The following is a 13,904-nucleotide window of genomic DNA, read 5'->3' as shown; positions in this document are numbered from 1 at the left end:
TTTTTTAGGTTCTGCCAGACCACCTTTTATTACATCAGAAAAGCAACACTAGGCACTAGATCTTGCAAAATATGTTCTGACCAACTCTAAACTGTCTGAAGTTATAACCACATCAGTAAGGTTTTTAATGAACAAAAAAGTTAAATACAAACTTTCATATGCAAAATAGATTATTGTATAACTGGCAACCTCAGAGCCAAGTACTAAATTTTCTTCCACAAATTTCAGTGGGGATGGAGTGGGGAGATGTTAGTCTTAATGAGTAGAAAACTTAATTTAGACTTAATATATAGAAAACAAAAACTCTGAGGAAAAATAGCTTTAAATTGAATAGTATCTTTTGAAATAAACAGCTCAGGCCAGCCCCTACAATTCTGAGGTTTATACTCAACCAGATCTGGGATGAAAATGAAGATTTAGGGTTTACAGTTACTTCAAATCCATGAATCCAGTTTGAAGACTAAGCCAAGTCACCACATTTCCAGAAAGGGAAGTCTCTTTAAGGTGACCACACCACTCTTCGGAAGATGCTTGGATAGTCAGAGTCCCTTGGGCATAGTTCCACTGTTCACGGCACTGTGCCAACGCTGTAGTGTCAGACTTCCTCTGAAAGGCAACAGGAGCCCTATCCCACAGCATTTTCATTTCTCCCAGCATTTTTTGAGCCTCAAAAAAACAAAACAAAAAAAATCCCAAACCCTCCAGCTTCATGTTGGCAGTTACTGCTCCAGCTCCACTTCCTTCCGCCCCCAGTGAGAGTTCCCTCCTGCTCTTCAGCAGGGAGTGGCAGCTTGAGTAACATTCCTTTCAGAAATAAATAGTTCAAACAAGTAATTTAGAGCTAACTGTAAAAGAGCAGCAGTAAATGACCACTGCCCATTATGTTTGCAAACGAGTGAGTGAATGAATACGGGGAACAAACACACAGAAACAAACAATTCACAGAATAAATCCTGCATTTCCCACATTCATAGGGAAAAGAATCTCTTAAAAAAAATATTAGTTAGCGTTTGTTCTTGTGTGGGTTGAACAGTCCAAAGCTCTGAGCAGGCACAGCCTTACAAACAGGATTGCAAGCAGCCCTCTGCACCCCAAGTCAGGACTAGAGTACAGTGAGGCCTTCATGCACTTTTGACAGCTCAGTACCTGTGAGAACAGAAGTGATGCAGGGACTTTTTAACCCACAATGCATGAGGTATATGGAAATGTCTGTGAAAGAACCACCAGCAGCTAGAGGGACCAGGCAAAGTTTTCTCACAGCAACTGCTGATGAAGGATTTCCCACACCATCTTCTTCCGGAAGAGAGGCATCTGGTGCTGCAAAGAACCCCATAAACAACGCACGCATTACATATTAATGTGCACGGCAGCACAACCTTCAGGTGTAATCATGTAATAAAGCAGGATGTCCATGTTCTTTTTCTAAGCATTGACATTTTTACATCACGGAACATACTTATAAAACCATTTTTAACAGTTCATAATTACATGATATGTACCATAAGCACTTTTTTTTTTTTTGAGATGGAGTCTTGCTGTGTCACCCAGGCTGGAGTGCAGTGGCACGATCTGCTCACTGCAACCTCTGCCTTCTGGGTTTGAGCGATTCTTGTCCCTCAGTCTCCAGCGTAGCTGGGACTACAGGCATGTGCCACCACACCCGGCTTATTTTTTATATTTTTAGTAGAGACAGGGTTTCACCATGTTGGCCAGGCTGGTCTTGACCTCCTAACTGCAGGTGATCCGCCCGCCTCAGCATCCCAAAGTGCTGAGATTATTTATAGGCAAAAGCCACCACACGCGGCCTACCATAAGCATTTTTATATGTTAAGGAAAACCAAAGCAGGATGTAGAATTATACAGTATAGTACAACTTCACAGTCCTGCAAATATCCACGTGGTGGCACAATAGGCAACTTTTCTACTTATATGAATTTTCAAAACATTCTAAAATGAACATATTCTGTTTTTTTATGAGAAAAACGTATTTATTTAAATAAAGAAAAAACAACGAAATCTACAAGTTTCTTTCTGCTCTACCAGGTGTTGTACATTGCCAATTCTGTTCAAATAGCAACTTCTCCCTTTAAAATCTCATCTTATTAGGTTCAGAGAACAGCCAACTGCTTTGCTATTTGGCAACATTAAACAATGAGATGTTTTGCTTAATCAATTATTCTGCTTTAACTGAGAATCACTACATGGGCAATTTGCAAAGCAGCAACACAAAAAGCAACTCCAAAATTACTCGTAGTACAACTAGTCCTTCTAGTGTATACGGAAGTTCACATTCTTGGCCAGGTGTGGTGGCTCACGCCTGTAATCCCAGCACTTTGGGAGGCCAAGGTGGGCATATCACCTGAGGCCAGGAGTTCGAAACCAGCCTGACCAACATGGAGAAACCCCGTCTCTACTAAAAATACAAAATTAGCCAGGGGTGGTGGCGCATTCCTGTAATCACAGCTACTCGGGAGACTGAGGCGGAAGACTTGCTTGAACCCGGGAGGCGGAGGTTGCAGTGAGTTGAGATTGCGCCATTGCACTCCAGCCTGGGCAACAAGAACGAAACGCCGTCTCAAACAAAAAAAGAAGTTCACATTATTGAGGTACTCCTAATGTATCATTATAAATAGTTGGATGTCCCTTACTATAAACTAGTGATGTCACCGGGCATGGTGGCACATGCCTGTAATCCCAGCACTTTGGAAGGCCAAGGCAGGTGGATCACCTGAGGTCAGGAGTTCAAGACCAGCCTGGCCAATATGGTGAAACCCTGTCTCTACTAAAAATACAAAAATTAGCCGGGCATGGTGGTACATGCCTGTAGTCCCAGCTACTGGGGAGATTGAGGCAGAAGAATCGCTTGAACCTGAGAGATGGAGGTTGCAGTGAGCCAAGATCACACCACACTGCACTCCAGCCTGGGCAACAGAGCAAGACTCCATCTCAAAATAATAATAATAATAATAAACTAGTGAGGTCCTCCCTAGGGGTGGGGGCTAAAAAGTCTTAACACATGATTCTTAAATTATTTTAAATAGTTCAAAACATCTAGTAAAAACTGCACATTTGCTCTTAGTAAAACTGCTGAGACTAAGCAATAAATGCCTTTATTTTTTACTGGAATTATATTAATTCAGCACGGGAGTCCTAGTTACTTCACGTAACAGAGTTTGTATTACAGTTTGTATTCATGGAATACATACAGTTTGCTTGGTAGACAACAACTATCAAAATAAGGTCTGTGGATGAAAAATATTTTTTAATGAGGTTGTCCTCAGTTGTAAAAAGGTTGAGAATCCACTGTTACAAATTCTCAAGAATTCCCAACATACTTGAGTTTCCAATCAAATGCAAAGCCATGGAGAATTAAACAAAAGAGCAGAGCAGGCCGGGCGCGGTGGTTCACGCCTGTAATCCCAGCACTTTGGGAGGCTGAGGCAGGTGGATCACGAGGTCAGGAGTTCGAGACCAGCCTGGCCAACGTGGTGAAACCCCATCTCTGCTAAAAATACAAAAATTAGCTGGGCATGGTGGCACACGCCTGTAGTCCCAGCTACTGGGGAGGTTGAGGCAGGAGTATTGCTTGAACCCAGAAGGCAGAGGTTGTAGTGAGCTGAGATTGTGCCACTGCACTCCAGCCTGGGCAACAAAGCGAGACTCCATCTCAAAAACAAAGCAAAACAAAACAAAACAAAACAAACACAAAAGAGCAGAACAGAAAGGAAAAGCAGTATTCACAAGTTACATCTTAGACCTGTGGCTTTGGTTCTCACAGGCCGATTTTTCCCTTGCTATTAAACACTGACATACCTCTTTCTTTGGCTAGAAATAATAATACACAGGAACCAATGAATGCCACAGTTCAGAGATTTGCAAATTGTGCCCATTGTGTCACCAAAGACTAGGATAAACCTGAGAGCAGATAAAATAACCCTGATTCTGGCAGGAGTAGGGCTAAAACCAAGATTTACAGCAATAAGAATAGCACAGCTACTACTATTTTTTTTTTTTTTTTTTTTTTTTGAGACAGGGTTTCTCTCTTGTTGCCCCAGGCGGCTGAAGTGCAATGGCACGATCTCGGCTCACCACAACCTTCCACCTCCCGGGTTCAAGCAATTCTCCTGCCTCAGCCTGCCTCCCTAGTAGCTGGGATTACAGGCATGCACCACCACGTGGCTAATTTTTTGTATTTTTAGTAGAGACATGGTTTCTCCATGTTGGTCAGGCTGGTCTCGAACTCCTGACCTCAGGTGATCCACCTGCCTCGGCCTCCCAAAGTGCTGGGATTACAGGCATGAGCCCAGCTACTACTATTTATTTTATTTATTTATTTTTGAGACAGAGTCTCGCTCTGTCGCCCAGGCTGGAGTGCACTGGTGCGACCTCGGCTCACTGCAACCTCCGCCTCCTGGGTTCAAGTGATTCTCCTGCCTCAGTCTCCTGAGTAGCTGGGATTATAGGCATGCACCACCACGCCTGGCTAATTTTTGTATTTTTAGTAGAGATGGGGTTTCACCATGTTGGCCAGGCTGGTCTTGAACTCCTGACCTCAGGTGGTCTGCCCGCCTCGGCCTCCCAAAGTGCTGGGATTACAGGTGTGAGCCACCACGCCTGGCCAGCTACTACTATTGAGAGCTGAATGTGTGCCAGGCACTGACCAAGTGCCTTATCTTGCTTAGTAACAAGTAAATGGATAAAGAGGGTCTTCACTCACCTGAGTAAATGTGATAGGTTTGTCCCTAGAAATATAATCTGCATATTTACAAGTAAACATTCCACAATCACTCCCATTCAGCTGTTGAGGAATCTCCTAAAATTACAAAGAAAAAAGAAGAGAGGAAAGGGTAAAACATCATTAAATACAAATTCCTTGGACTTTTTCTAAATATTGCTGTAAACAATATTATAAAGGTAAATATTAAATCAGGTATTACCTAAACACACAGTCATATACAAAAAACACAATTATTCTTACTCTATGTGGTATAAAACATAGATCATAGCAAGGGAAAAACAGGCCTTGTGAGAACTGAAGCCACAGGTCTAAGATGTAACTTGTGAATACTGCTTTTCCTTTCTGTTCTGTTCTTGTGTTTGTTTAATTCTCCATGGCTCTGCATTTGATTGGAAACCCTAACTATGAGATGGAGTGCATGACCCGACCCCACAGGAAATGCTTTTCAGAAGAGAAAAACACAAAGTGAGAGTTGCATCTCTCAGCTCCCATTCCAAGAAACCAAACTGAAAGGAGGTTTACTACCAGGGATGCTAGTCAGAATTATTTCAGAAGCATTTATCAATTTTAAAAAGGGCCAAGTGTGGTCAATCGGAAATGTAACTTCTCTAGCTAAGAAAATAAGACTACTGCTTTGGACCCTACAGCTTCAAGGTGGACAGAGAGAAGTTCTGGATAGGCTTTAACCAATTAGGAGCTTGCCTTGATGGATCAGTTCTGCCGTAAGGCAAAAACACTTGGTACAAGCAGCACTAAGAGCATAATAAGCCAAAGGTGGTGGATTCTAACCCCACTGAGCACACACCTTCTCCAGGCCTGTGTTGCCCTAATCTTGGCAGTCCCTGACACACTCTGGCTGTCAGTCACAATTAGCACAAGTTAGTAAGAATACGGGAGAGGCTACTTCCACTGCTGGAAAACACACTAGATGACAATAGCTCAATTTTCACTCAAAGAAATGAAGTTGATTATGATTTTTAAAGTTTGCTTAATGGCCGGGCACGGTGGCTCACGCCTGTAATCCCAGCACTTTGGGAGGCAGAGGCGGGCGGATCACGAGGTCAGGAGCTCGAGACCATCCTGGCTAACATGGTGAAACTCCGTCTCTACTAAAAATACAAAAAATTAGCCAGGCGTGGTGGCGGGCGCCTGTCGTCCCAGCTACTCGGGAGGCTGAGGCAGGAGAATGGCATGAACCCGGGAGGCGGAGCTTGCAGTGAGCCAAGATTGCGCCACTGCACTCCAGCCTAGGCAACAGAGCGAGACTCCGTCTCAAAAAAAAAAAAAAAAAAATTTGCTTAAATACATACCACCCATACATACGCATATACCTCACACTTTTCTCTCGAGCCTAGCATCTCTCACAGAATGGACAAAACTAGAGACTACAATATACAAAGAAAGGCAATTTGTTTTCTTTATTCCATTTCCCATACCAGAACACAGTATTCATCCTAACAGACTCTTCCTTATATCTGTGCTCTCCTTAGGAAATTTCAAAGCTTATCCTTCAAATTTTTCTTTTTCTTTTTTTTTTTTTTTTTTTGAGACAGTCTCGCTCTGTTGCCCAGGCTGGAGTGCAGTGGTGCGATCTCGGCTCACTGCAACCTCTGCCTACCGGGTTCAAGTGATTCTCCTGCTTCAGCCTCCTGAATAGCTAGGATTATAAGCATGTGCCACCAGAACCAGTTAATTTTTAGTGGTGACAAGGTTTTGCCATGTTGGCCAGGCTGGTCTCAAATTCCTGACCTCAGGTGATCTGCCCACCTCGGCCTCCCAAAGTGCTGGGATTACAGGTGTGAGCCACCGCGCCTGGCCCAAATTTTTCAGTTTAGAAATTAAAATGCTTTTTTTGGCATGGGATCCTAAGACTTAAACAAACTCCCAAATTTTGGAAAAGAAATGTAAACTTTCATTAGCACCAACCGGGAAATTAGCCAACTTCAATGTATTGGGTTTCTTCCCAATTCTGTGAGAGACATGCAAGCATATGTTAACATTTACATTTAGACAAGAAGATGAAAGCTAAGCACCCATTTTAGTTAGATTAATTGCTAGGATTTAGAAGCAGATCATTCTTAAGATGTAGACTCTGGCCAGGCATGGTGGCTCACACCTGTAATCCCAGCACTTTGTTTTGGGAGGCCCGAGACTAGCCTGGGCAACAAAGCAAGATCCCATCTCTACAAAAAAGAAAGAAAGAAAAAAAAAGATGTGTACTTTAAAAGTATGCAGGGAGGGAGGAAGGGCAGGAAGGGAGCCAAATCTAGATAATATACTATTAGTAAATGCAACCAAGTGTGTCCCATGTAGATGGCCGTCACTCACGTGTGGTTTCATGCTGTGATGGGTCCACTCTAAAAGATTCAGATCAATGTTTCTTTTGGTCTTACTTTCATCCTGTAAATACTGACTAAAAAGCAAAACAAAGAAGGAATACATCAATAAATCCCTAAAGAAATTAACCATTATGGTTACATAGGGCTTTGTGATGTTAAACAGATATGCCATTCTCAAATCCATATTCATTAGCTTTTTAAAAACGTGACTGCTTTCTGGATTTTTTTTTTTTTTTGAGACAGAGTCTCGCTCTGTCGCCCAGGCTGGAGTGGCGCAACCTCTGCCTCCTGGGTTCACGCCATTCTCCTGACTTAGCCTCCCAAGTAGCTGGGACCACAGGAGCATGCCACTACGCCCTGCTAATTTTTTGTATTTTTCTTAGTAGAGATGGGGTTTCACTGTGTTAGCCAGGATGGTCTCGATCTCCTGAGCCTGTGATCCCACCTGCCTCAGCCTCCCAAAGTGGCTTTCTGGATTTTTTATTTAATTTGGGGAGGTCTGCTTACAAAAATTGTACATGCTTGTTTTTAAAAGTTGAAATATATATCAGGTTGATAAGCATTAGATGCCCCCACCAAAATTAAGATACAAAAAATAACATAGGCCGGGTGCGGTGGCTCACGCCTGTAAATCAACACTTTGGGAGGCCAAGGCGGATGCATCACCTGAGGTCGGGAGTTTGCGACCAGCCTGACCAAAATGGAGAAACCTCATCTCTACTAAAAATACAAAATTGGCCGGGCGTGGTGGCACAAGCCTTTAATACCAGCTACTTGGGAGCTGAGGCAGGAGAATCTCTTGAACCCGGGAGACAGAGGTTGCAGTGAGCCGAGATCACGCCATTGCACTCCAGCCTGGGCGGCAAGAGTGAAACTCCATCTCAAAAAACAAACAAACAAATAAATAAATAAATAACATAAAAAGCCAAAGACCACCGGGCACGGTGGCTCACGCCTGTAATCCCAGCACTTTGGGAGGCTGGGGCGGGCGGATCACCTGAGGTTGGGAGTTCAAGACCAGCATGATCAACATGGAGAAACCCCGTCTCTACTAAAAATTCAAAAATTAGCCGGGCATAGTGACGGAAGCCTGTACTCCCAGCTTCTTGGGAGGCCGAGGCACGAGCATCACTTGAACCCAGGAGGCAGAGGTTGCAGTGAGCTGAGACTGCACCACTGCATGGGGTGACACAATGAGACTCCATCTCAAAAAAAAAAAAAAAAGCATGAATGTAATAAAATATGAATTTTCAAATCCTGTTATAAGCAGCACATCAAACTATACTGTATGATCCCAGTAAGAACATTTCTATACATGGGATAATATATGTATACATATGAACGCAAACATATGTGCGCACAATTTATACACATCTTACAAAGAAAAGACTAGAAGAGAACCATTTTATAAACAATTGGTGTATCTTATGATTTTTAGAATTTTCTTCTCTATGCTTTTTATTCAAGATAAACAACCATAAATAAAAATATTTTATACTAAAACAATATTGAATTATTGTTAGCAACAACTTTTCTTCACAAGATTCATTTGTCCTTAGTAAAGTTAAAAGAAGGAACTTCATTGCTTCTAGTGAGCAGAAAAGGAAAAATGGACCCATCTTACTGATGCGTTTTCTCACTCAACTCATGTCACTACTTTACCTAGCTAAGAAGTAGGTATGCTTTAAAGACTGGTTTCTATTATAGCAATTACTATTTGAAACAGTCTCCTCAAACCACACACTTTAAACACTGCCCCTGGGTTCTGAGATAAACCCAACTCTCATGGAAAGCATAAAGATACAAGTGGGCTTAAGAATTGAGAGGACTAGCACTCCCCAACTAACAGTTCCTAAGAACATTCAGAATAACGTATCGATGCCAAAGAAATCTAATGCAAGTCACAGGATTCTAATAAGATCTATTTTACATCATAATACATGACAAACTTGTTTCCAGTGATGCTACTAAACACGTTTTCTCAGTTGAAATCAGCTATTATTTTAAAAATAAAATGCATGCTAAGTCCTGAAATAGCCTTAACTACACATTAGACTACCATCCACACAGCTTCCTAGGATGAGATAGAAGAGAGATCACCTCAACAGGGGGTAGTGAGGTTTTCAACCTTTACTTACAGGAGAATCTCACAGATCCTGTGGCCCTTTTGTCCCATAGAATCCAGATATTTAAGACACTTTTTTCTTAGGTCAATCACCTATAATGGAAAAAGATAACATCCAGAAACATCTTAAATGTAAGAGGAGTGAGAATTTTACTTCCAAAAATAAAAGCATCTTTTAAAAAATACATGTACCAATATAAATTTTTTATGTATCTTAGAAATCCATTTATGGGCCATGCATGGTGGCTCACACCTGTAATCCCAGCACTTTGGGAGGCTGAGGCGGGCGGATCATGAGGTCAGGAGTTCGAGACCAGCCTGACCAACATGGTGAAACCCCGTCTCTACTAAAAATACAAAAATTAGTCGGGCATGATGGCACGCGCCTGTAATCCTAGCTGCTCAGGAGGCTGAGGCAGAAGAATCACTTGAACCCGGGAGGCAGAGGTTGCAGTGAGCCGAGATTGTGTCACTGCACTCTAGCCTGGGTGATAGCGAGACTCTGTCTCAAAAAAAAAAAAAAAAAAAAGAAAAAGAAAAAAGAAAAAAAAGAAAAACGATATCCACTTATATTGGTACATGTATTAATTTTTTTTTTTTAGTTAAAAATGTGTCTTACGTATCTTTAGTAAAAAAAGTGTGTTTTTAAGTTAAAAAATTAGTGGTCCTCTCAGAGTGATGAGACTTTTTTTTTTTTTTTTTTTGCTTTCTTTATATCTGTATCTTTCTTTCCTTCTTTTCTTTCTTTCTCTCTCTCTCTCTTTTTTTTTTTTTTTTTGAGACAAGATCTCACTCTGTCACCCAGGCTGGAGTGCAGTGGTGTGATCACGGCTTACTGCAGCCTCGACCTCCTGGGCTCAGGGAATCTTCCACCTCAGCCTCTCACAGGTGTGCACCACCATGCCCACAAAGCTGGGACCACAGGTGTGCACCACCACGCCCAGCAAATTTTTAAATTTTTGTATAGACAGGGTCTTTCCATGTTGCCCAGGCTGGTCTCAAACTCTTGGGCTCAAGCAACCCCTCCTGCCTCAGCCTCCCAAAGTCTGGGATTATAGGCATGAGCCACCACACCTGGCCTTATAAATGCATTTTTCTGCAATAAACCTGTACTATCTTGTAAACAAAACTAAATAAATATAAATAACCCTTATGCGTACTAAGACTCTTTCCTGTTAAAAATGAAAGCTCCTCGGCCGGGTGCGGTGGCTCCCGCCTATAATCCCAGCACTTTGGGAGGCTGAGGTGGCGGATCACGAGGTCAGGAGTTCAAGACGAGCCTGACCAACATGGTAAAACCCCATTTCTACTGAAAATACAAAAATTAGCCAGGTATGGTGGTGGCACGCGTCTGTAATCCCAGCTACTCAGGAGGCTGATGCAGGAGAATCGCTTGAACCCAGGAGGCGGAGGCTGCAGTGAGCCGAGATCGTGCCATTGCACTCCAGCCTGGGAAACAGAGCAAGACTCCATCTCAAAAACATACAAACAAACAAACAAAAAGCTCCTCAAGTACAAGGACTTCGTCCTGTAGCCTTCTAAAAGTTGTTCAACTCAAGAACTAAAAAGGAGGCCAGGTGCGGCATCTCACCCATCATTCTGAGAGGCTGAGGTGGGAGGTCTGCTTAAAGCCAGGAGCTCGAGACTAGCTTGGGCAAAAAAACAAGACTCTTGTCTCTACAAAAAAATTAAAATAAATTAAAAAAAATTAGCCAGGCATAGTGGTGCATGTCTGTAGTCCCAGCTACCTGGGAGGCTAAAGTGAAAGGCTCACTTGTGCCCAGGAGGTGGAGGTTACAGTGAGCTATGGTTGTGCCACTGCATGCCAGCTTGGGTGGCAGAATGAGACCCTGTCTCTAAAAATAAAAATTAAAAAAAGAAAAAGAAAAAGAAAAAGAAAAAAAGGCCAGGCATGGTGGCTCACACTGTAATACCAGCACTTTGAAAAACTGAGGCAGGAGAACCACTTGAGGCCAGGCGTTGGATACCAACCAGGGCAACATAGCAAGACTCCATCTTTCCAAATATATAAATAAATAAAATTAGGCAAGCATGGTGGACCATGCCTGTAGTCCTAGTCACTCAGGAGGCTGAGGCAGGAGGATCACCTGAGTCCAGGACTTCCAGGCTGCAATGAGCTATGATCACACCAGTTCACTCCAGCCTGGGCAACAGAGCGAGACCTGGTCTGTAATTTTAAAAAATAGTAAAATAAAATAAACATAAAATTTTTAAAAGAATAAATAAATAAAAAGAACTAAAAGGGTTGGGTGAAGGATGGGACATTAAAAAAAAAAACTAAAAAGAGACTCTGCAGAGTATGCTTATAATATATACTATTGGCCTCTATACACAGGGCAGAAAAAGGCAGCATTATTTTTTTAAAATGGTCTTTATCCAAGTCCAACAATTAACCATTAACCCTCTCTACTCACCACCAGGCTCCAATGTACCTTCCGATGAATAGGCACCAGAATAATTTCTTGTTCAAAGAGATTTACCCCTTTGGTCCATCGTTTCACTGCTTGGTAACCCCCAGACTTTAATTTAGGATAGAAGAAAGTACTGAATACATGAAGTGCTGGATAGCCTTGCTTTTTATTTCTTTCCACCAGAAGATTCATGTAAAAATTAATGACCTACAAAATACCAAGGGAGCAAAAGCTGGAACATGGCAAACATATTATCACAACTAAATTTCTACCTGAATAAGGATGAATTCAAAGGTAAGGTACTAAAGAAGAGGATAAAAAGACTGTCTATAGTAGAAGACAGGGAAAAAAGTGATCAGTGCAAAATGGGACACATGAAATGAAACTGTACTTTTAAGGCATGTGAGTAACACTTAACAGCCAGAAGAAGGAATCCAGGAAGAAAGTCTGTGCAATAATGGAAAGATCTACATAACTGTATCACACCAAAAATGCGCAGAAAGATTAACAGTAAGTGAATTTTACTACATATAAATTAGACTTCAATTTTAAAATATTAACTGGAAGGACATACACCAAAATAATAACATTTTATTTATCTCTGAGTGGTGATACTTTTTTTTTGAGACGGAGTCTTGCCCTGTCGCCCAGGCTGGAGTCCACTGGCGCGATCTCGGCTCACTGCAAGCTCTGCCTCCCGGGTTCACGCCATTCTCCTGCCTCAGCCTCCTGAGTAGCTGGGACTACAGGTACCCGCCACCACGCCTGGCTAATTTTTTTGTATTTTTAGTAGAGACGGGGTTTCACCGTGTTAGTCAGGGTGGTCTCGGTCTCCTGACCTCGTGATCCGCCCGCCTCAGCCTTCCAAAGTGCTGGGATTACAGGCGTGAGCCACCGCGCCCGGCTGAGTGGTGGTACTTTTGAACAGCAGTATTTTTTACTTTTCCTGTATTTTCCAAATGTTCTACGATAAACAAATTACATTTATAATGTAAAACAAAACATTCCTGTTTTCAAAGAATGTGTTTATAAGTAACTAGTCATAGGGGACTTCCCTCAAAGAGAGAACATGCAGGGGCTAAGCAGTTCGGGGAAGAACCCACCAGAAAACTGTCAAAGAACTTAAGAGTTAGCTTTTGCTAAATGTATTAAGGATACAAGATGACAAGTTAGGCAAAATTTTTCAGCTATCACTCAAAGAAAAATACACATAGTATATAGTGATCAATATATCCCTTTATTACTCAAAAAATAAAACAGGCCAGGCACGGTGGCTCACGCCTGTAATCCCAGCACTTTGGGAGGCCAAGGCGGGCGGATCACCTGAGGTCCAGAGTTTGAGACCAACCTGACCAACATGGAGAAACCCTGTCTCTACTAAAAATACAAAATTAGCCAGGCATGGTGGCGCATGCCTGTAATCCCAGCTACTTGGGAGACTGAGGTAGGAGAACTGCTTGAACCCAGGAGGTGGAGGTTGCGCTGAGCCAAGATTGCGCCATTGTACTCCAGCCTGGACAACAAGAGCAAAACTCTGTCTCAAAAACAAAACCAAAAAACAAAAACAAAAAAATAGCTACTATAAGAATTCACCTAAAATACAGTATCACTTGCTGCTTCCTCCCGTTTATCAGCTGTACCCAGGGTTTATTGAAGACCAGTAAACGAAGTGGTGGATGCAATAAAATACAGACGCAGAAAAGGGAAACATCGCTAATGAAAGGCAGAAAATCAGAACTAACCATCTTTTTAAGATTTAAAATGTTTTTGTTTTAATTATAACTAAGAGTTGCTTTACCAACCCATTATAACTGGGTAGGAGTCACTTTGATTATAGATAATAAATAAATAAACTTAATGATAGCCAAAAGGGGGAGGGAATACAACTTACTTCATCATTGAGCCAGTGATAGTTCTTTAATGTCTGAATATCTCCTCGAGTAATTCGCAATTTGAAAGCACTACTTAGGATTTCATCCTGTGGGCCATGGCCTAGGGCATTACTGATTTCCTTTTCCATGTCCTGAATTAGAAAGTTCAGAAGTTGCTATTTTAATATAGAACCATTCATTATCAGTTATTGAAAACTCCAAGACTGAAAAAAGTTTTTCATCTCGGCAACACCTGACTCTTGAGAAAAATATACTATCAAAGACCTACTAAACTACAGTAGGAAAACTTTTTTTCTTATTTTTAGTGATAGAGATGGGGCCTCATTATATTGCCCAAGTTGGTTGCAAACTCCTGGGCTCAAGCAATACCTGCCTTGG

The 13,904-nt window shown here is 42.0% G+C and overlaps 1 protein-coding gene across 11 annotated transcripts in view; it reads right to left on the bottom strand.

Moving 5' to 3' along the window:
• Positions 1 to 13,904, bottom strand: part of SENP2 (SUMO specific peptidase 2) — a 48,592-nt gene continuing 34,688 nt past the window's right edge. For 8 of the 11 annotated variants that reach the window (XM_003310158.5, XM_516925.7, XM_063807409.1 and 5 more), the window contains 6 exons: positions 13,526 to 13,657; positions 11,638 to 11,841; positions 9,216 to 9,295; positions 7,067 to 7,151; positions 4,718 to 4,813; positions 1 to 1,317 (listed from right to left, as the gene is read on the bottom strand). In XM_003310158.5, coding sequence (XP_003310206.4) covers positions 1,255 to 1,317; positions 4,718 to 4,813; positions 7,067 to 7,151; positions 9,216 to 9,295; positions 11,638 to 11,841; positions 13,526 to 13,657 — 660 coding nt within the window. In that variant the 3' untranslated portion in view covers positions 1 to 1,254. Of the gene's footprint in view, positions 1,318 to 4,717; positions 4,814 to 6,854; positions 6,922 to 7,066; positions 7,152 to 9,215; positions 9,296 to 11,637; positions 11,842 to 13,525; positions 13,658 to 13,904 lie in introns of all 11 variants that reach the window. The other 3 variants (XM_054681302.1, XM_009446975.5, XR_010155888.1) reach the window with 2 other exon arrangements.

Source organism: Pan troglodytes, chromosome 2 (assembly GCF_028858775.2).
Source record: "Pan troglodytes isolate AG18354 chromosome 2, NHGRI_mPanTro3-v2.0_pri, whole genome shotgun sequence".
Taxonomy (NCBI): Eukaryota; Metazoa; Chordata; class Mammalia; order Primates; family Hominidae; genus Pan; species Pan troglodytes.
Note: the sequence above shows the minus strand (reverse complement) of the source record. Positions and strands in the feature narration are given on the sequence as shown.